This window comes from Filicampus tigris, chromosome 9 (assembly GCF_054856515.1).
Source record: "Filicampus tigris isolate MCC_2025a chromosome 9, RoL_Ftig_1.0, whole genome shotgun sequence".
Classification (NCBI taxonomy): Eukaryota; Metazoa; Chordata; class Actinopteri; order Syngnathiformes; family Syngnathidae; genus Filicampus; species Filicampus tigris.
The window spans coordinates 25,762,823-25,784,690 of NC_141225.1; the positions used below are offsets into that span (position 1 = coordinate 25,762,823).

General features: G+C 57.4%; 1 protein-coding gene across 7 annotated transcripts; it reads left to right on the forward strand.

The window, feature by feature from the left end:
* Positions 1 to 513: 513 nt before the first annotated feature.
* Positions 514 to 21,729, forward strand: pik3c2b (phosphatidylinositol-4-phosphate 3-kinase, catalytic subunit type 2 beta). Of its 7 annotated transcripts, none has more exons than XM_086041085.1 (33): positions 516 to 1,118; positions 3,656 to 3,817; positions 3,962 to 4,697; positions 5,051 to 5,151; positions 5,796 to 5,956; positions 6,025 to 6,145; positions 7,979 to 8,090; positions 8,454 to 8,533; positions 9,172 to 9,235; positions 9,318 to 9,464; positions 9,771 to 9,804; positions 9,900 to 10,095; positions 10,881 to 11,003; positions 11,182 to 11,349; positions 11,418 to 11,532; positions 11,604 to 11,746; positions 11,833 to 12,021; positions 12,092 to 12,185; positions 12,837 to 12,931; positions 13,033 to 13,213; positions 13,675 to 13,782; positions 13,869 to 13,961; positions 14,685 to 15,044; positions 16,022 to 16,191; positions 17,055 to 17,211; positions 17,283 to 17,392; positions 17,663 to 17,846; positions 17,917 to 18,041; positions 18,160 to 18,277; positions 19,648 to 19,720; positions 19,931 to 20,037; positions 20,131 to 20,259; positions 20,572 to 21,729. In XM_086041085.1, exons 3-33 carry the CDS (start codon positions 4,146 to 4,148, stop codon positions 20,758 to 20,760), a joined length of 4,599 nt encoding a protein of 1,532 aa, XP_085897211.1. In that variant the 5' UTR covers positions 516 to 1,118; positions 3,656 to 3,817; positions 3,962 to 4,145; the 3' UTR covers positions 20,761 to 21,729. The 7 variants fall into 7 exon arrangements, 6 of the variants coding, with proteins under 6 accessions (XP_085897211.1, XP_085897210.1, XP_085897213.1 ...); XM_086041089.1 differs by having other exon boundaries at positions 518 to 3,817; positions 14,685 to 14,814; positions 14,908 to 15,044; XM_086041084.1 differs by lacking the exon at positions 3,656 to 3,817.
* The last annotated feature ends 139 nt before the right edge of the window (positions 21,730 to 21,868 follow it).

Genomic DNA, 21,868 nt, shown 5'->3' on the forward strand with positions numbered 1-21,868 from the left:
ACACATTTTGTCCAGTTTGTCTGCTGACTCCTCCAGCCGTCTCATTTTAAACAATTGTGACTAAACGTCCGACGGACTTTTTAAATTTTACGTGCCATTCGTCAACCGTCGGACGGTCCGTCACATTGACGAAATGCCCAACTGTTATTTTCCTGATCAAAAAGACCTCGTCTTTTTCTGCGTGAAAATGGGCCATCCTCGCTGGATCGTTCCATTGACTACTTCTACTATTTCCTACAAAGCTTGTACCGGTCCAGGAATATGTAAAACTGTTCGAAACACGTTTAAAACACGTTTAAACATATTGACAACGCATTTAAAATTCGGAACGTTTCAGTTCCAAATTCCTCGGCAGCTCCGAACGAACCCTGATGCCAATGGTTGTGAGTAGGAGGTCACGGCCGCTAGATGTCACTGTTTCACCTTCTTCTTCTGCAGCAGTCCCTCTGATAGTCAAGCGCTGGAATGAGCGTAGCCGGAAGTACTGCTGATATGTGATCATCATCCAAATTAAAATGTTCTGGGAACGGCGAAACAAGCTAAACCCCTAACATTCACCGAAGCGACTCAAATCTGTTGGCGTCAACACATTCGAACGCAACTTTCAACTCTTGAAGCACTATTACTTTGAAAACAACTTGCGGAACAACTTTCGAATTGGACTGGATTCCACTTGTTCGGAGGAGGCGAGAGTCCAAAAAAAAAAAGAAAGGAAATCGACTCGGGCGGCGCGCGTGTGTTGCGGTCAGTGTGGCCTGGCTCCGAGCCTGCGGGGGAGCCGCGAGATTTCCGCCGCCGCCGCCGCCGCCGCCGCATTGTTCGCCTCAGCGGCCAGCCATCACTTCACTTGCGCTCGGAAGAACTGCACCAGGAATAACCCGCGGCTCCACCAGAAAGTCTTACTTCGCTCACTCGGAAGGGATTTGTATTTGTATTTTTGGGCTTCCAATGAAGACGGCTCCCTGCGCCGCCCAACGACACCGGCTGCGGTGAAGCGGCCGCGGGCGGACCGCCACAGCCAGCCAGCGCGCCAGCCAGCGCGCCAGCCAGCCAGCCAGCCAGCCAGCCAGCCAGCCAGCCAGCCAGCCAGCCCGCCAGCCAGCCAGCCAGCCAGCCAGGTCGGTCAACATCAACCTCGTCGCTCATTTAGCACGTTAGCATGCGTTAGCACGGTTTAGCGGCGCTTGTTAGCATGCGCGATGGCTCGCTTTTCACCTTTTGACGCGCCCGCTCGGTCAACTCGCGACTGTCCCGGCGACGAGCGCTCACGCCAAACTGCATCATTTTTTTTTTTTTAAATCACCCAGTTGAAACGAGCTGGACTCGTGCGACTGACAGTGACCACATGGATTATGTTTGTTGGGTTGAAAATGGGATTAAGGACTGCGTGTTGTAAAGATGGTCGTGATGAATATAATCCGCCCCAAATGAATGTCCAGATCAAGATGTTGGTCTGCGAAGTAGCGTCGCCGCCCTCCGTTGGAAAGTCCTCAAGCGCACGGGCGTTTGACATTTTGGAAAGGTGCTAAACACCGCGATCGAATTGCTAGCAAATGTTGAAATACAAGTCCGGCTAAAATTTGTGCTGCTTCAAGGGATCGCGAATCTTTTGTGGGCCGCCTTCAAATCACGATTGTGGTGCAGGTGTCTCTTCTTGTAGGTTTGCCGTTTTATTACAACGCGGTTGCCCACACTTGATTTCCACGAAGGCCATTACGGCCAATGTGATCAGGCATTGAAAAAGCATGACGTCGTTGCTGTTGTGTGCCTGGAAAACTTTGATAGGAGCACGAACGTGTGGCAAGAATGTGACGTCAGAGTCATTTCTGCGCGCGCGTGGTCGTGAATGCGGGCGAGTGTTGAGCAGTGAGCAGCCGTGCTGTCACCTGAACGTTGTGCCCGCCTATGCTGAAGCGGCCAATCACAAGCGTTCACATGCCGGCGGATGCTGATTCAGCTCAACTGGGGACCAGAGTGCGTTTCCATGGAGACGCACACAATCGTGACGATGACATCAGCACGTTTTCTCGCCTCATTCGCTCTATGATGACATGAGGATGATGAGGTCCAACGGTCCCTCATTATCATCACAGCGCAACTGTGTGCGCGTGTGTAAGACATGTTTTTGTGTGTGTGTGTGTTTGAAAGGTCGAGATTGATCCCATCCCCCTCTTTTGTGACTCCCAAGGGTGAAAGTCTGACCTCGACCATGTGACACGCACACACAGACTTCTGCGCGTTGACGACAGCTAGCCGGTCGTTGTCCGCGCATGTCAAACGTGGCGGGTGTGGGGGGGAGGTGCTTCCTTTTCCAAAAGCAGCTGTGACCCACTTCAACACACACACACACACATCATGTTTGCTTGCATGGGTTGTTGCTTTTTTCACTTGCCTCCCATCAAAGATAAACGCAAGCAAACAAGCGACTCCAATCCAAAGTTTACTCTCAAACTGAACAGAAGGCAAGAACTTTTTGTCTTTAGCTTAGCCTTTTACTTAATGCGAGCGCTAAACGGCAACTGCCTTGTGGTCTATTAAGCAACAGATTGAGGACAAAAGGTGCGGCAGTTCCTCACACTTTCTTTGTCCTCTGGGATGAATGACTAATATCAGTGCCGTACTGAGGAGTTGAGACGTCTGGAAAATGGTGGAAGGGGCGCCCTCCCAATGCTAGGCCAGTGGCCTCTGTGCGGGACGGGTGTTTAAATCATGCCTCGAGACACATTTGGATTCCTTAGCGTTTGAAATAAAGCCTGTGACGCCATGTATGAATGATCTAATGCATTTCCTGTTTGTTTTGTCCTGTAACTCGCACGGCACTTTTTGGAAATGTCGAGTGGCCAGCAGGTCCGGATGAGCCTGATATCCGTCCGCCTGTCTTCCAGCGCCGCCGCGCGGCCGAGGCGAGCACGCCAGAAGGAGCGGCATTGAATTGCCGCAATGGCGAATGTTGTCGTTGCTGCCTGATTTTCCAAAGTTGAATATTAGGGAGCGCCGTTTTCCCTCTGCGCCGCGGCGGGATGACGCCGTGCAACGCCACCACTGGCCAGGTTGTCTCGGGGCGGCTGCGACGTGCTCCGGATGTCCCCCCCGAAAATGAGTCAGCCGCCGTTTCCTCTTGGAGTGTTTTTCCAGACGGCCATTCTTTTGTTTTACACCTTTCCTTCCTTCCTGCCTGCCTCCCTCCCTCCCTCCCTCCTTCCTAGCTTCCTTCCTTCGTGCTGCAGGGAGGAGAAGCAAAAAGAAAGTCTGTAGGTCACACGGTGCTGCCCGGTGCCGTCCGTACCACCTTTGGGCTATTTTCTATTCCTGCTCGCACTACAGGTGGTGCAAATTTGGCGGTTGTCATCGCATTCAACATTTGGCCTGCTTCGACCGCAACTTCATCAGACATTCAAGAAACATATGGTAGCGCTCGGTAATATTCCATTTCAAAGTCCCTGAGATCCAGTCGGGAAGGCCGCGTCTTCCTCTTCTCTATTTGAGACATTTTGTCGACAGCGCTTTGTGAAAACTCACAAACTGATGATCTAAGTCTCAACGTAGCGCAGTCGCTTGCAAAATTCCAGTCGATCGGGTCGACCCATCCCATTTGCAAACCTTTTCTGACCGATCGCTATCCCGCGTCAAAGAATACAACATGTATTTCCTTTAGCCAATAGGTGGCGCTACCACTACAATCAAAGTCCAAGCTCATAGCCGTCTTCAGGCCCGGACTCTCGTCCAAATCTCGTGACATTTTGTGTGGCAACTGACATCAGCTTTTGTGGCGCGACCTCGTAGCGCTCGCTCATCGAGCGCTAACAAGACCTTGGATGTAAGACGTTGCAGCTTTCCTCCCCTAAATTCCCCGTCATCCCCATGGCACGCACGTTTGCCGCGTTGAACATCTTGCAACGCTCAACTGGAGTCTGGCAAATGTTGTGCAGCTAACCGTCTTTGCTGTTGTGTGTCCTCTTAGCGGAGCGCCGCGCTCGCGTCATGTCGGCGGCGCAGCCGCAGAAGGAGGGCGGCGGGGGCGGGGGCGGGGGCGAGGGCGGGGGCGGGGGCGGGGGGCGGGGGCGGGGGCGGGGGGCGGGAGCTGGGCCTGCCTGGAGTCTCTGGGACTGAGTCAGAAGGAGCTGGTCCTGGCCGAGGCCTTGCAGATGGAGTACGACGCCCTCTCCAGGCTCAAGCGGGACAAAAAGCTGGCCCCCGCCCAGCAAGCCTCCGGGGAGCCGGCCCCGTCCGACCCCTCGCTCGGCCGGGCCGGAGGTTCCCGCTCCGGGCCGGACCTCCCCGCCGGGGCGCCCCCTCCCCAGGGCAGGCGCCTCGACATCCTGGACGCCCCCGAGCCCACCGAGCTCCTCCCCGAAGGCTTCCAAACTTGTCCTGACGACACGCCCCCCGCCGTCCCCCCGCGCAACCCCATCCCGCCGCCGCCGCCATCGGCGGGCTCAGAGAAGCCCTTCCTGCCTGTCGGAGCGCCCGCGGCGACCCGCGATGTCAACGTGTACACGCCCGACGCGGACCCGCCCAAAGTCCTCTCGGCCGAGCCGGACTACGACATCATCGACGACTCGCTGAGCGGCGGCCGGCGCCACCCACCGGGGAAGCCCGTGGCGCGGAGCAACACTCTCCCCCCTCGAGTCCCGCCCAGGACCTACTTGCCCGTCGCCAAGAGCAACAAGAACCAGCGCCGAGCGTCGGCGGACCCGGTAAGATGCCAGCGCCCCAAAAGGGCTCGGCTGGCGCGTCGTTGCTACCTTTAGCGCGCGGGGGGGGACCTTTCATTCTCGTGTTCCTTTTCATAGCAGCATTTCGATAACTGTACTTTGTTTGGAGCAAATTTTGCACCACTTTCTCCTTGCTCAAAAACCCCAAAGTGCGATTGGGCCATTCATTCCCCGGAATCGGTGCGGACGTCGCGTGAAAGGGCTTAGCGAGGTGTACATTTGCCAATGAAGAACGCGCGGCCCGCTCGACGACGACGACGACGTGGGCGGGCGCCCGCCTGTGAAGGGCCGTGGGCAGCGCGCATTAACGCCAGGCTCGTTTGCTTGGCCCGCAGGTGACGGCGGGCTCCCGGAGCGGCGGCTTCGGCTACGAACTCTTCCAGGTGTCTGAGGAGCGCGACCAGGAGGTGGCGGCTTTCTGCCACATGCTGGACGTGTGAGTAAGGTTGGCGCTCGGGGGCGGGCGGCCGGGGGGCGGCGCTTTTCCTGGCTCAATCGGAGGCACGGGTTGTGAACCGGCCCCTTTTTCTTTTCTTTTGTAGCAAGTTTAGCTTCGGCGTCTTCTGTCCGTCTGAGCTAATGTCCACTTTTTCCAAAAAAGGATGGAAATCAAAACCGCTTTTTGAAATTCAAGGCATCGAAGACGCGACGGACGAATCCGTTGGGAAGCAAACGATCAGCCGCCGGCCTACCTGTCCGCTCTCACCTCGAGGCTGGCCGGGCTGCTTTCGAGCGCCCCGTTGCGGTGCGCAAATGCGGCCCGGCCCGTCGGTCACGAAAAGTCGGATGTCTGACCCCACGGTTGGCGGAAGGAAATGAAGAAAAAAAAGCTTTCAAGCCAAAACACTGTGTGGGACTCTAGCAGCAATCCACCCTCCACTTCCCAAAATACACAAATAATACACAAAAAACAAACAACAACAAAAACGCCACTGCATTCACTTGTGGTGATGTGAAAGATGTTAGACAATGCAGCCTCCGTTGTTGCAGGTGGTCTGATTGATTGATTGATTGATTGATTGATTGATTGATTGATTGACAGACAGTTGAGCCCCTGACAGCCGCGCCGCGTTTGCCCAGGCTGCGTTCGGCGTACCCGCACGGCGAGCGCTCCAAGAACGCCGGCCTGCTCTGGTCTCCGTGGGTGGGCCAGGAGGAGCTCCACCGCGGGCCGGGCCTCAGCGTCAAGGTGACGGTCGTCAGCGCCCACTTCAGGGAGCCGCTCACCTTCAGCTGCGACGGTTGGACCGCCCGCCCGGCCGCCCGCTCGGACGCCCCGCCCGCGCTGACCCGTGTGCGTGTGCGCCAGGCTCTTCCACGGCCGACCTGATCATCTACCAGACGCTGTGCTACGCTCACGAGGACCTGGACCACCTGGATGTGGACGACTACCTGCTGAAGGTGTGCGGACATGACGAGTACCTCCAAAAGTAAGCGCTTCCTTCGGCCCCTGACGTCTTTGCCGCGATTCGGTCCAATGGCCAAGGACGGCACGGCGGACGCGGGCGCGTCTTCCGGCGGCTTGCGCCTTTGAAGCGATGACCTTTGAAACGCGGCGCGTTCCAAACGTTGCGTGCTTATCGGTGGAGCTTTTCGAGTGAAACCGCTCAGCCCATGAGAGAGAAAGGGGCCGTCGCAGAGACCCCCGGCCCAGATGAACTGGAGGCCCCCCAGCTGGAGCTAAAAGTAACAGAAAACAAGCAAGCTAAAGGACAAAACGATTAAAGACGCTAAGACGCTAACAACAAGCAGTAAGATAAGATCCAACCGGTGCTGGATCCAAAGAGAAAGAGCAGTTCTTTAAAGGCCAAAGTAAAAAGGGACGTCTCGAGCCTCGCCTTAAAAATCTCAACAGTCTCCGCGGAGCCGACGTCCTCCGGCAGGCTACTCCGAAGCTGTGGACCAAAATGGCCGAATGCGGCCCGGCAAGAATGAAAAGCGGGCCTCGGGATGCCCGAGGGTCGCTATGATCAAAGCCGCTCGGATCAGTAAGATGGCCCCAGACCGTTAAGACATTGAAAAACGCACCTTAGAATCGATCCCGAAACCCACGGGGGGCCGATTCGAGAACTGCTGTCCTGCGCTCCCGCCCTCCGGTAAGCCTGAGAGAGAAGCGGGCAGACTCCGGCAATATTGGTAAGATGATAAAAAAATCGATCCCGGTTCCATTTTCGATGTGAGGAATGAAACTGAGCTCAGGGTCAAAAACGACATCCAGGTTCGCGAGGATTTGAAATCTTGTAGTTTCGGTTGAAGTTTCTCTCTCGGACCTTCGGGGCCGGCAACTAAAACCTGCGTTTTGTCCCGATTGAGCTGTCGGACCTTCTCTGACTTGATATCTAAAATGCAATTTGAAAGGGTATCCGCAGGTCGCGCGTCATCAGGAGACGCGGACGACGACGCGCGGCCGCGCGGCCGCGGCTCCCGACGACGCCCCCGGAGGCGGGCGTATCCAGCGGGGCTGTCGAGCGCCCGTCCTGGAGGGCCGCTGTCCTGCCCGTTTTCCATCTCCCCCTGCTGCGACACACCTGTTTCAAATGATCATCAGCAAGTTCCGCAGGAGCCTGATCCCGATCCCGATGGTTTGAATCAGGCGCGTTGGACATGCAGGAGGGCGGCCCCCGAGGATTGGAGTTTGACACCCCTGATAAAAAGCTTCAAAAAGCATTGGGCCTAAAATTGAACCTTGGGGCGCGCCACATAGAACGGGCGGACTTTTCTCCTGATATCATTGAACATCCTCCAAAGGGCTGTCTTGTCTCTCTGCTGCGGTTCGTTCATCCTGGAACCAGATGGCCACTTTCCCTCAAATATATTGTTTGTTTGTATCTCAAACAATGATTCAACTGGAATGCAATGAAATGAAAGGGAATGTTGTCCATTGTTCAAACCCGTTTGAAGACGCATTTCTATTCTTTGGCTTTTGATCCGACGCGAGACGGACGCTTTCCGCCGTCCATTGCGTTTTGCCTTCATTTATTGCTTTCGCTCCTTGTCTTCTGGCTCTTTTGCTGTCGTACGTCAAGCGCTTTGTTAGAGCTCTCGTCGGTTCCAAACGCACGGCGTTCATAAAATTGTCTTGTATCGTGTTCGCGCTCTGCTCTAGGTTTGGCACACTTGTGTGCATCGGACGCACGTGCTCCGGTCCAATCTTCTGTTTTCTTCTTATGGTGCTGTTGTGCGTGCACGTGCGTGTGTGTGTGTGTGTGTGTGTGTGTGTGTGTGTGCGTGTGCGTGTGCGTGCGCGGGTGCGTGTGCGGCAGTTGTCAGACGTTGGCAGGTTTGGAGTACGTGCAACAGTGCTTGAAGTTCGACTGGGACGTTCGACTGATCCTCACTCAGAGAGCGTCCATCAACACGGAGCTGGCACGCACGGTCTGCGCGCACGCGCACGCACACGCATTTGTACCGTGTCGGTCTGATGACTTGTGACGGAAAGATTGACTTGGAATGTGTGTCCGAGGCTTCCTCGCCCCTGGCGTTGTAAATGGCTGATAGAGGTGTGGCTAGGCCCCGCCCTCCCAAAAGTCAACCTCCGCTTTGCGGGAAGTCACCCGGCTATCCCGGGAGGTCGGGAGCTATCCCGCCCAAAGCGAGGGACGACCCCGAGAGGCGGCCGCCACTCGCCGCCACTCGCCGCCTCTCGCCGCCTCTCGCCGCCTCTCGCCGCCTCTCGCCGCCACTCGCCGCCACTCGCCGCCACTCGCGGTGAGCCTTTGTCACTTTTCAACCCGGCAGGAGGAGGACGACCGGCTGGCGTCCACCTTGAACCACGGCATCCTGCTGCAGGAGCGACCCATCAAACAGACGGTCACCAGGTGAGAGGCGGCCAAGGCCGGCCGGGCCGAGCGCGCGCGCGTCGCCCATCTTTTCGTTTCTTTTCCTTTCATTGGTGATGCCGCGGACCAACATGGAAATTTGGACTTTCCGATCGCTACTGCCACCCGCGGCCCAAAAGTCAAATTGCACACTCCTTTCAGAAAGCGCCCGGGAAATTGGAACCCGATTGCGTCTGAAAACTCTTCCCGTTGTGAGCAGCTCGAGCGCCGTTCATCTGCAATTGATGAGAACGGTGGAATGGAAAGAGGCAGCGGGGCAAAATCCTGCCGAGTGCGGCTTGAACTACCCGGCGGACAGACACTTTGGGAGGGAGCGTTTCAAATTGCTTTGTTAGCCGGCAAATGCGCTTCTGGCGGACGTCGCGCCGAGAGACAGAAAATGACGAGAAGACGCCGCTGGCCGGCGTTAGCCTTCGGCAGCGCGAGACGGCCGCCGGCGGCGAGGCCGACAAACGCGGCTTGTGCGTGCGGAGACTAGCGCGCCGGGCACACAAAACGTTCCAGGCTCGCCGTTTCCTCTTCATGAAACCAGAAAACAAAAAAAACATGGCAGAAAAAAAATGTCTTTGAAAAATCTTTGGCTGCGTGGCGCACCACTTTTGGCGTTTTGTGCGCAGGGAGGCTCTGACGCTGCTGCTGGACACCTTCCACAACGAAGCCGAGTCCTTCGCGCTGGCCGAGGTAAGGCGGTCGGCGGCGGCGGCGGCGTCAACGAGCGCGGCGCTGACCCGACCCGCCGGCGGTGCGCTCCCCTCCCCGGCAGGCGGAGCTGGCGCCGCGCGTGGAGCGGCTGGTCCAGTCGGTGAAGGCGCTGTGCAGCTCGCTGGCGGCCGTGGAGACGCCCGAGGTGACGGCGGCGCTGGGCGGCCTGCCCGCCTGTCCCTGCCGCCTGCAGCCCAAAGTCCTCAAGGTCCGCTTGCCAGGTTCTTCGGCTTCTTGCCAAGCTTGCCGCCAAACGCGCGTCGCTTCAAGCCAACGGCGGCCCGAGGTTGCAAACGAGGCTCTGGAGACGGGCCGAAGCTTGTGCCGTAAAGTCAAGATTGTCCTTCGGGCCGAGGTTGGGCTTTCGCGCCAGGGTGAAGGTTTCAATTCAAGTTGCTTAAGACAAGTTTGAAATGGGGGCGCCTAGCTAGGGTGGGCTTGTTTTTCGCTGGTGTTGTTGTTGTTGTTGTCGATCGCTGACGTCTTGCGATGCGTTGTGGGCCGCCTCCCGCAGGACGCCTCGGCGCTGGCTGTCCGCGAGAACCGAGGTAAGCCCGGTTACGTTCGCTCGCTCGCTCGCTCGCTCGCCGGCGTCCCGCCGCCGGTCCTCACGCGCGTCTGCCCCGCCCCGCCCCGCTCGCAGAGAAGGTGGTGGAGAGGCTGACGGCGGCCATCTTGGACCTGCTGGACCTCTACTGCGCCACTTTCAACGCCAACTTCCACACAGCGCCGCACAACCGCGCCGGCGCCGCGCCCGTCCAGGAGGCGGGACGCGTCACCAACGTGCTCTCCTTCAACGTCTACGCTGCCCACCGCGTGCCCGTCACCTGGGCCGCCAGGTGAGCGGCCCCCGCGCGCGCGCGCGCGCACACACACACGCACACACGCAGTCATGTCAGTCACTCATCACTAGTGTTGTCACCATAGCAAAATCTTGACTCCGATACTATACTTTCATAAAGTACCTCCATACCAAAACAAAAGAACGGATTTTAGTCCGGCCCGCTAATCGGCCCACTAATCGGCCCTCATGCGTTTGACGTGGTCGCGAGGCGGCCAAATTTCAGGCTACTTTTCAGGCTTCTTTTTAGGCTTCTTTCTACCCCCGCCTCGGCGCCGCATTGATTCACGCGACCGGCGCGTTGTGCTGTTGCCGCCAGGTCTGCGACACGTGCCACGCACGCGCACATCAGGAATTGTTGCTGCTCTGATCGGTCCATTATGTCACATGTTGCGATGACATACAGTTTCGCAAACATTTTGGAGAATGTTTTTTTTTTTTTTTTTTAACAGTTTGTCTTTGGTCAGACAAACAGGAAGTAAAAAAACAAAACCATCTTGGATCACGAACCGATACCTTTCTCCAACTGTGGACTTTGTGACCAACAAGAAGCGAGAGAAGGCAGTGTTTGTGTGCAAGTTTTACTCGTGGGCCAAGCTCCGCCCCCTGCGCCCAACCAAAAAGGCCCCGGTGGCGCGCCGTTCAAACGTGTTCAAGTCCCACAAACCGTTTTGCGGGAAATGGAAACATTTGAATGGTGCGCAAAAATGTCGGGAAGGATTCTTTCAGCGAGCGGCCGAAGGAGGAGTCTTGATGGAGGTGGTTGCGTGTGGTCTTTGGCAGCTACGAGGGCTTCTTCCTGTCGTGCGCGCTGAGTCACGGGGGGGCGGAGCTCTGCGCGCCGCAGCACACCAGCAAGCAGTCGTTCAGCAAATACCTGTTCCACCTGGTGGTGTGGGACCAGAGGTACGCCGCCGCCTCCTCGCCCTCGCCCTCGCCCTCGCCCGGCACGGCACGGCCGCTTCTTGCGTTTTGGTCTCACCCGTAACGATGGCTTGCCCCCCGCCCCGCCCCGCCCCGCCCCGCCCCGCCCCGGCCCGGCCCTCCCCGCCCCTCCCCCTCCCTCCCGTGCGCCCGAGCGCAGAGTGACTTTCCCGGTGCAGGTCAGCCAGCTCCCCCGAGAGACGCAGCTGACGGTGACGCTGTACGCCAGCTCCCTGCCGCCCCCCGGCGGCGGCGAGGAGAAGGGCAGGCAGCGGCGCGGCGCCGAGGCTCTGGGCTGGGTCACCGTGCCGCTCTTCGACTTCAGGCAGTGAGTGGCCGGCCGCCCCGGCCGGGCCGTCGGGCCGCTCGCGTAATAACGGCGGTGGGCGTGTGCAGCGTGCTGACGCGCGGCAGGAAGTTGCTGGGCCTGTGGCCTTCCACGGCGGGGAGGAGCGTCAACGCCCGCTCGGGCTCGCCCAACTTCTGCCAGCCGGACAGCGTCATCCTGCAGGTGCGGCCGGAGAAGGCGCCGATCTCACGCGCCGCCCGCTTCTCACGCCCTGCCTCCCCTCTCGCCGGCAGGTGGACTTCCCATCCTCGGCCTTGGAGGTCCGCTTCAGCACGCCGCCCGCCGCCGATTTCTGCCCTCAGTACGACTTCTCCCGACTGGACGCCGGCGGCCAGGCGGCGCTGCGGGACGTCCTGCACAAGAAGGCCTTCTTCTGGTCAGCCAAAGCCCGCCCAAAGCGCTCGCCCAAAGCGCCCGCCCGCCCGTCGGCACGAGCGCTCTTGCAAAGGCGTTGCGTTTCAGGCTGACGGCGGAGGACAAGCGAGCGGTGTGGGAGAAGAAGGCCTTCTGCCAGGCGGAGAGCGGCGCGCTGCCGCTGGTGCTGGCCAGCGCCCCCTGCTGGCAGTGGGCCTGCCTGCCCGACATCTACGCGCTGCTGGGCCAGTGGGCCTGCCCGGGCCACCTGGACGCGCTGGGCCTGCTGCACGCCTCGTGAGTATCGGAGTATCGCCGCTGCCGCTGCCGGCGACGGTGACGGCGACGGCGACGGCGCCCGTTTCAGGTTCCCGGACCAGGAGCTTCGCAGGACGGCCGTCCGGTGGATGGACGCCATCTCGGAGCCCGAGCTCATCGACTTCCTGCCTCAGCTGGTGCAGGTGCGACCCGGCAACAACTTTTGAGCAAAGTGATCACACGCAAGAGTGATTCCTTTTCATTCATCAGACTGATGGGCTTTGGCTTCGGTCATTCATTATTTTGCGCGCTTCTTTCTTTGTTTTGTTTCCATTCGGATTGGAGCGTTGGGTTGCGTCCGGGATGTTCGTTTTTCATCTTTTCTTTGGTCTTTTGGGAATTGTATTTGATTCATTTAGAATTTAGTCGTGACATTCATTTTGTTAAGTCGACTCATTATTGGGCCTTTGATTTTGTTGTATTTGTCGGATCGATTTCTTTTTTCCTGCATTCGTTTGGCTTCCGTTCTGTTGGTCTGCTCTTGTGTATTTTGTTTCTTCTGTTTTTTTGGGGGGGGTTCATTTGCCATTATTGGTTTTTCTGATTGCACTCAATTTGACTTTGATCATTACGGATGCTGTTTCGTCTTTTAATTTGGACATTTCTGTTGTGTGAGTTTGGGGGGGTTGCTTTTAATTCAGAATTTTCAGTTACGTGATGAGTTTTTCATTTTTACGTTTTATTCTGCCGTCATCTGAATGAATTCTGAAATGTCGAGTTTTGTTTTTTCACTTTGTCCGATCGGAAGTGGGCCTTTTTGACGGCATTTTCTCCCGGTTTGTTGTTTTGCCGAGGCGGTGAAGTACGAGTGTTACCTGGACAGCTCGCTGGTGCGCTTCCTGCTGCGGCGCGCCATCGGAGACCTGAGCGTCGCTCACTACCTCTTTTGGTGACTTTGCCGCTTTCTGCCCCCACGCGCCTTCCTCCCAGTTTCTTGTCTTTGAGCCTTCTCCCTTTGTCCTGTCCCGCGTGCGTGCGTCCGTCCGTCAGGCTGCTGAAGGACAACTTGCAGGACAGCCAGTTCCGCGCTCGCTATCAGCACCTGCTGGCCGCCCTGCTGTGCTGCGTGGGCGGCGGCCTGCGAGAGCAGCTGGACCGCCAGTGCTGGATGGTGTCCATCCTGGCCAAGGTGGCCCAGAGCGTCCGAGACGCCGCGCCCGCCGCCAGACAGGTCAGCCGGCCGAGGCGGCCTTCCGCCGGCCGAGGCGGCGTCGTCGCGTTGCCGTGCGAGCGTCGCGACTAGGATGTTCCAAAAAATCCTCAGTCCTGGAATTTCAATGAATGTGACATTTGCAAGAGAGCTCAGCGTCGGGGCGTCGGTGAAGCACCCACATTTGAAGTTGATCTCGAGGAGGACGTCATGATAGCCATGGCAGAAAAAGCGCGTCCAAGCAAGTCTTGGACTGTTGCACGTGCCGACCAATCCCGCTTTGAAAAATGTCCGCGCTTTGATGTACAAGAAGCTCCGCTTTTTGCTGGAATGGCGCGTTGCCACGGCAACAGCGACGGGCAAAAACTCAAACAAAGCATTTTTGTCTGAAGCGTCAAACGGATTTGGTCCAGGTGTCCAAACGTGGCGGTCTTCATCTCATTTGCGGCCGTCTGGCGTGTTGTTGTTTTGCGCGCCTTCAGACGGTGCTGCGAGACGGTCTGGAGGAGATGAAGAGCTTCTTCTCGGTCAACAGCAGCTGCAGACTTCCTCTCAACCCGGCGCTGCTGGTGCGGGGGATCGACGTGCCGGTGAGTGGGCGCGGCCAAGCGGCGGCCGGGCGGCGGCCGGGCCGCGGAGCGCCGCCTCCCTAAGTCCCTCCCTCCGTGTCGGGCAGGCGTGCTCCTTCTTCAACTCCAACGCCGTCCCGCTCAAGCTGAGCTTCCGCAACGTGGACCTGCTGGGTGACGACATCAACGTCATCTTCAAGGTCAGACCGCCGTTCTTGATTGGAATTTCCGAATCCGAATATTATTGATCAAATGCTGTTTGCTTTTCATTCCCTGGAGCGTTATTTTGCTTTATTTCAGAGGCGTCCAAAGTTTTTGGTCTGAGGGCCGCATTGATGCAAATGCGTTGATGCAGGGGCCACTTTCAAATTGTTCAACTTTCACGGGCTTGTCAAATTGTCAAATTCAATCGTCTTTATTCATCAGTATTTGGGAAAGGAGAAATTGTTCATATTTGACTCTGAAATAGTTGCTTTGTTTCTTTGCCTATGTAGAAAAGCAGCAATTCGGTCAGAGTTGAGGCACCTCGGCCCTCCTCCGCCCTTTTTTTTTCAATGTTGTTTTTTATTTATTTGCATGTTTTTTTCAACTCGCCTTGTGGGCCATGACAAATTTTGACATTTTGAGCCACTGAAGAATGGACGGTGGGCCGCAAACGGCGCCCGGGCCCTCGTTTGGACACCCCTGGTTTATTTGGAGGGTTTATTTTTGAGCCGTTTCATTTTGCGTAGTTTGAATCTTTTTGCCATGTTTTGAAGGATTCGTTGCTGTTATTTCGAATGATTGTTGACTTTTTAGTCTTTGATGGAGTTCTTCCTGTGTTCCTTTTTTCCACTTGAAATGTTTGCAAAGGATGGAATCCAGTGTGCCTTGTGGTGACTTTGCCCTTCCCCGCCATTTGTTGTTGGGGTGCCTTTTTGCAGTCCGGCGAGGACCTGCGTCAGGACATGCTGACGCTGCAGGTGATACGCATCATGAACAAGATGTGGCTGCAGGAGGGTCTGGACATGAGGATGGTCATCTTCAAGTGCTTCTCCACGGGGCGAGGCCGCGGTGAGCGGGGGGGGGCGGCTGGCCGCTCGGCGAGCGGGGGGGCGGCGGGGGACGGGCCGGGCCCGACTGACGGCCGCGCCTCTTTGCCTTCAGGCATGGTGGAGATGATCCCTCAGGCCGACACGCTGCGCAGGATCCAGGTGGGGCACGGCGTGACGGGATCCTTCAAAGACCGGCCGCTGGCCGACTGGCTGCAGAAGCACAACCCTGCCGACGAGCAGTACGACAAGGTGCGCCCCGCCCCGCCTTGCCGCCGCCGCCGCCGCCTTCGTGGTGCGTCTCAAGTCTTGCGAGTGTTTCCACATCACTTGAGCAGCTTGTGTATTTGAAACAAACAAACAAGCAAGCAAACCAACAAGCCAGCTCCGTTGGCTTCCTTCCGAGCAGCCCGCTAGCCTAATGCTAATACATGACCCGGAAAATCCTTTGGACCAGCTAACAGTTAGTGTTGAGAGTTTGACAAAGCCTCCTCCTAGTGGATATTTGAACACAAATGGCGGAGCAAAACATGCAGACAGCCAATAGTCCTCCCTGACGTCGCCTCCCCAGGGCCATTGGGATTTTCGAGGAATTTTCGAGCAAGTGAGCATTTGAAAGCACTGACAGAGATTTTGAGAAATGGCTGTTGCGTGTTGCTCTTTCTCCCTTTCCTCATCTTGTGTCTTGACTTAAATGAGGCTCATTAATTGTGCTTGATGAGCCCATCAGTTATTCCATCTGGCTAATCGCCCCACCTAATCAACCATTTCCCGGTGGATTTTTTTTTTTTTTTTTCTCAACTAACTTTTGTGGTGTCAGGCTTAGCCAAACGTTTTTTCCCAAGCCCTCAATAGCAGACGTAATCGGAGCGAACGTGTTCGGGGAGATGAGAAGGTCGGCCGAGAAGTAGCACTCGGCTTCAAAAGGCTCGCAGGGGAACAAACTCGACTTCTCTCTCAAGGCCGTCGGTTGGCCCGCAAAGCCGCCAAAGCCGGAGAGGGCGGGGCCACCGGGTCCACCGGGGCCACCGGGGCCACCGGGTCCACCGGGTCCACCGGGTCCACCGGGGCCACCGGGTCCACCGGGTCCACCGGGTCCACCGGGTCAAAGGCAACTTTGGCTTTGGCCGCAGCTTCCTGCCGGCGGCCCGAGCCAAAGGGCTTTGGACTTTGTGGCCCCGCCTACTCCGGCCGGGCACGACACTCAAGTGGCCGGCCGGTGTGGGCAGGCGGTGGAGAACTTCATCTACTCGTGCGCGGGCTGCTGCGTGGCCACCTACGTGCTGGGAATCTGCGACCGGCACAACGACAACATCATGCTGAAGACCAGCGGCCACATGTTCCACATCGACTTCGGCAAGTTCCTGGGACACGCGCAGATGTTCGGCAACATCAAGCGGTGAGTCAAAGCGGCCGCCGATCCTTCCCAACCGCTTGCTTTCGTTTCGAGCCTTCTTCAAGTGCGCTTCTCCTCGCGCCGTCCGTCATGACGGACGCTTGGAACGGGCATGTTCGCAGAGGTGGGCGTTTCCCTCAACTTTGGGGGCCCGGCTACCCGTCCGTCATCTCGCTCGGTCCGGCGCGTGATTTCAACCGCGCTTCCGTCGGTAAACGTCGGCGGTCCGCCAAAGGTCGGCCGGTGCGTCCGTCGTCAATCCGGGTGGGGGCGGGGGAGGTCCAACAGGTGAAAAATGCATCCACCATCTGAACCGATTTGACAAAAGTGGTCATTGGAGCGCACTACGTCCACGATCACGTGCGGGCTTGACACTCGCATACGCTTGACTTAAGCGCCGTTAAGCGCCGCCGCTCGAACTCTTTCGTGGTGCGATGCCGGCGGATTAAAATGCTTCCTAGTCCTTGTGAAGCAAACCAAAAGAAAGTTGCCGTGACAATAAGCAACAATGTTCTTGTCTTTGAATGGGTCTTCTTTTTCAAACCAGTTTGAGCGTGGGCCGTTTGACAACGTCCGAGTCCAAAGTCCTCTTTCCGAAAGTCAAAACACAAATGCGAAGCTTAACTCACAACGAGTGTCTCTGTATTCGACGCTACGTTGTGCTCAATCATTGGTTGTTGCTCTTAGCCTGAGGAACTTTGCCTTTGGTGCATAGCGCCGCCACCTGCTGTCCATACTCTGTCAATGCAGTCTGGCCGGCTGGCGTTTGCGCCTCGCCAGCAAAACGCCTCGTCACCGTCAACGCCGCTTTTAGAACCCGCTGCCGGTTTTTGACTTTGCCTGACCGTGTGCGCGTGTGGCCGCAGGGACCGCGCCCCCTTCGTCTTCACGTCCGACATGGCCTACGTCATCAACGGCGGCGACAAACCGTCCAGTCGCTTCCACGACTTTGTGGACCTTTGCTGCGAGGCCTACAACCTCATCAGGAAGCACGCGCACCTTTTCCTCAACCTGCTCGGCCTGGTGGGCGCACGCGCGCGCGCTCGCGGAGCGAGTGAGCGGCCAGTGAGCGGTCTGCCTTTTTTGTCTCAAAGATGCTGTCGTGCGGAATCCCCGAGCTGTCCGACATCGACGATCTCAAGTACGTCTACGACGCTCTGAGGCCTCACGAGTCGGAGGCCGACGCCACCATGTACTTCACCAGGTGCAAAGAACGCCATTTGCTTTTGAAGCTTTGCGCAACCAAAGCGGCTCTGCGCTCGTGCGCCGCCGGGCTTGCGGGAAAACGATTTTGCGGGGGGGGGGGGAGCGGACACGTTGCCTCATTTCGCCCATTTGCAATACGAGCGCCGACGCTCAGCCGGCAACTCATTCAACTTGTGTCCGGAGGCGGCGCTCTAGAATGTCCTCAGTACATCAGGTATGTACGCGAGCTCGGAGCGCCGGCTGATGCAAAGTTGTGTGTGCGCGTTAGGTTGATCGAGTCGAGCCTGGGCAGCGTGGCCACCAAACTGAACTTCTTCATCCACAATCTGGCGCAGATGAAGTTCGCCGGCGGCGAGGACGTCCCGTCGCTGTCGTTCGCCCCTCGCGCGCACTCGGCCAAGAGCGACGGCGTCATCCGAAGCCTCTACGTGTGCGCGCGCGCCAAAGCTCACGTCAGTGGCGCCGCTTCTCGTGGCCTCGCGCGCCCGCTCGCCGCGCTGACGCTGTGCGGCCGTCCGGCAGACGTACGTGGTCAAGGTGGAGCGTGACGGCCAGCGGGAGCCGCAGTTGGTGCAGAGGACCTTCGACGAGTTTCAGGAACTTCACAGCAAACTCCGGCTCACGTTCCCCTCCTCCAAGCTTCCCAGGTACGTGTGATGGCCGGCTCGCGCGGGCGGGCGCTGTCGCCGCTGTCGCCGCTGTCGCCGCTGTCGCCGCTGTCGCCGCCGTCGCCGCTGTTGACGTTGCCGCTTGACCCGCCGCCAGTTTCCCCAGCCGCTTGGTGATCGGGCGCTCTCGCGGCGAGGCGGCGGCGGAGCGGCGCAAAGACGAGCTCAACGGTTACGTGTGGCACCTGGTCCACGCCGCGCAGGACGTCGCGCAGGTCAGTTGGGCCGCACGTCGCAAAGGGAACAGCACGCGGAGAAGCTGCTCCTCCGCGAGCGCTCGACACACTTTTGGGACGCGCCCTCAACTTCCAGTTGGCTTGCGTCAAAAAGTCGGCCGGCATCTTCACCAGAGCAAACGCAGACTTTGTCTGTGGAAAAACACTAAAGAAGACTAACCTTCTATGTTGAGTCAAAGTCTTACTAGGGAGACTTACTACTGTGGTCATATTTTAACAGGTAAGTTAAAAGTATGACTTTCACGTTCAGTTCAAGTCTTCATCCCCACTCTCTTCCGGCATTCTCGCTTTTCGTTCTTCATCCAAATGGACGCGATCGTGGGAGCTTTTGATTGGCCCAGAGAGAGCAAAGGGAGGGACCAAGTGACGCTGTCGCCTGTGCGGCCACCGGGAGGCGGTGTTTCGTCAAAACAAATATCGGGTGGAACTCTAAAGGCCGCTGCAAGTCCGGCGATGGATGGCAGGCCACGTCTCTCCAGCGATAGAAAGAAAGAAATGGAAAGCCGACGCACGTACGCAGGGATGGCCGCTCCAGCCCTTTTGGACCTCCCGCCCTCGTCCCTCCGTCCTATTCATAAAACGATCATGCCCCGACCCCGTCCGTCCTCGTCCTTGTAAAGCGCTTCCCTCCTTACATTTCGCCAGTCCGTCCCGTTCTGTCCTCACCAGACGTATGACTGCTCCATCCAGCTGCTAACAGACGGCATGTTTGCGACGGCCTTTCGAGTCCATTTCTTCATCTTTTTGTAAAAGCGCGACCGAGCAAATTGGAACTACGGTATATTAGTACAGCGCGGCGTTTAAAAGGCCCGTCTAACATTGTTTTCCGACTACATAAGCATACATCTACGGCATGTCACAAATCGGTCAAGAAATCAAGCACAAGTGACCACGACAAAATGTACGTATTGCCGTTGTGTCGAACATGAGCAAAGATGCGTTCTGAATTGGGATGGATAACACGTGCGTACGCTACCGCGGTTAGCATCGTTAGCATTGTGACTTAGCGTCAGGAATGTTAGCAAATGTCTGCAACCACTTCACCTCTCAACTCGGCTCCGTGTTGGAACATTCTGTTTCCATTTCACTCACACACGCACCCACGCACGCACGCACGCACGCACGCACGCACGCACATACGCACGCACGCACACACACACACACACACACACCCCCACACAGCGTTTCTCAGAAATGCTCATGCCATATCAGCATTGCGCACTCAGACACACAGCCAGGGCGGGTCAGCTGCGCTGTATCAGGTCTTTCCACTCGGCGCACACATCAATAAATGTTTGGTGATAGCAAAATATGATACTGCGTGTTTGTGTGTGTGTATGCATGTGCAGTGCGATCTGGTGTACACGTTCTTCCACCCTCTACCCAGAGACGAGCGGGCGGGACCAAGCAGCGCCAAAACAGGTGTGCATGGCAACTACGCAACACGCACGCACGCACGCACTTGCACTGAGTCCGAGTATCAAGTGGGGTGCCGCGTCTTGTCATCGGACCGCTGCGTCACGTCCTCATGCTTGCAATAAAAATGATTGAGCGCATACGCGAGCCGGCAGAAAATCGGCATGCCTGGCGTACAAACAAAAATGAAGCGGTCACACCTGATGTGTGTGTCAGAGATGGCGTGGAGTCCGGCTTCGGGCAAAGAATTGGGCGAGGTCAAACTGTCCATCTGCCACCGCAACGACAAACTCTTCATCATGGTCATGCACATCCGAGGCCTGGTCAGTGCGTCGTCTTGGGCGTGAGCCTTCTTGGCAGGGGCGGGGCGGGGCGGGGCGGCGCTGACTGCCCTGCGTGCGTGTGTGTGCCAGCAGCAGCCGCTTCAGGACGGTACTGACCCGGACCCGTACGTGAAAGTCTACCTGCTGCCGGACCCGCAAAAGACCAGCAAGAGGAAGACCAAGGCGGCGCGACGCACCTGCAACCCGACATACAACGAGATGGTACGCTTGCAAACACAACAACACACAAGAAGAACTCTGATGGCAAAACCAAGAAGCACGCCATGCATTTTCGCTCGAAAATGCGCATGAATACCGCAGCGGAAATTGGACGCCCGCTTTCAGCTGCTCCTATTGGGGAATGCTTGTCGCCGCTTCGCAGATGCAACTGCGGAGCTAACGTGGCTAACGCGGCTAACGCGCGGGCACAAGGTTGCTTTGTCCTTCTACATTGCGCAAGTCACCGATGGCAAAAGTCAGCTGTCCTTCCACCGGCGTTGCCGTCGCCTTGACGATGCGGCCTTTGCCTTGCAGCTGGTGTACGAGCGCATCCCGCGCGGCGACCTGCAGCGGCGGCGCCTGCACGTGCGCGTGCTGGCCGACGGCGCCTTCTGGGACAACACGCCGCTGGGCGAGGCCTTGGTCCCGCTGGGGTCGCTGGTGCCGGGTCAGCGCTGGGTGGACTGGCACCCGCTGGCGCCCGCCCGCGGCGCGCCGCATTGAGCGCCCGGCCTTGAGCCCGCGGACGTCGGCGCCACATCCTGCTCGCGTGCCCCGCTCGGCTGTCGGTCAACTCGTACGCTCTTTGTACTTTCTTTATGGCTGCTTTTTCCTGCTCTGAGGCCAACGGGGGCGCACCCATCCAGCCAACGGGGGCGCACCCATAGAAATGACTGGCAGGCACTCGTAGAATGAGCCGGGTGCACTAGTGGAACGTCTAGCGTGCACTAACTAGAAGAAGGACAAGGGCCCGCTTGAAGAAAGGACTGGCGCCATTAGCCCACACCAGTAGAGTAACAAGGGTGCACTGGTGATGTCCACTCCTGCATAACATTTGTTTGCACTAGTAGAAACAACTCCGGCACATTGGCAGAAGGATTTGGGCGTACTAGTACTGTAGTGCGACGTTGGCGTTGAGCGCACTAGTGGGACGTGCCGCCAACGCTTGTCAAGGGCACACGTCCGCTTGGCTTCCCAGTTTGAATTGCCAACGGCTCAAGTCTCGTCCTCGTCCTCGTCCTCGTCCTCGTCCCCGTCCTCGTCCCCGTCCCCATCCCCATCCCCGTCCCCATCCCCGTACTCGTCCTCGTCCTCTCTTGCCGCGCGATCACAGATCGTTCGTTGATCGTTGCGGGAGAGGGAGGCAGGCGGCGGTCACGGCAACAGGACCAGCATCATGTGACTGAACGTTTCATTTCATTCCTCTTAGCAGATGTGTGATTTTCTACTTTTATAGCCGCCGGCCTCCTTTTTGCGTTTTTGTTCAAACAAACACGGACTGTGAACTTTGACCTTTTGAAACCCGCGCCAGGACAGGAAGCGATGTCACAGGGTGAGCCGAATGTGAAGGCGTAACGTGGAAATGTTTCTATGCTTCATACTCGCCATTTCCATCCAACAAGCATTTACATGAACGCGAAACTTTCGCTTGGTATGATTTGCACTCGAAAATAAACTTGAACTGAAGGCTGACGTGCTTGCTTGCTTTGTTCCCCTTTGCGACACGACGCATTCAAACAACTCGCCGCATTCTTCATCAACTCGCGAGACTTTTTCCTTTGGCCCGACATGTCTGCAAATCCCTCAATGCAAAAATCTCAAATGGGAACAA

What these genes read in the sequence shown, in the direction of transcription:
- pik3c2b (XM_086041085.1), top strand. Translation starts at nt 4,146, where the DNA reads ATGGAGTACGACGCCCTCTCCAGGCTCAAGCGGGACAAAAAGCTGGCC. An exon ending in CTGGGCCTGCTGCACGCCTC is followed by an intron (nt 12,022 to 12,091) that starts GTGAGTATCGGA and finishes CGCCCGTTTCAG; the next exon opens with GTTCCCGGACCAGGAGCTTC. An exon ending in ACCAAGCAGCGCCAAAACAG is followed by an intron (nt 19,721 to 19,930) that starts GTGTGCATGGCA and finishes TGTGTGTGTCAG; the next exon opens with AGATGGCGTGGAGTCCGGCT.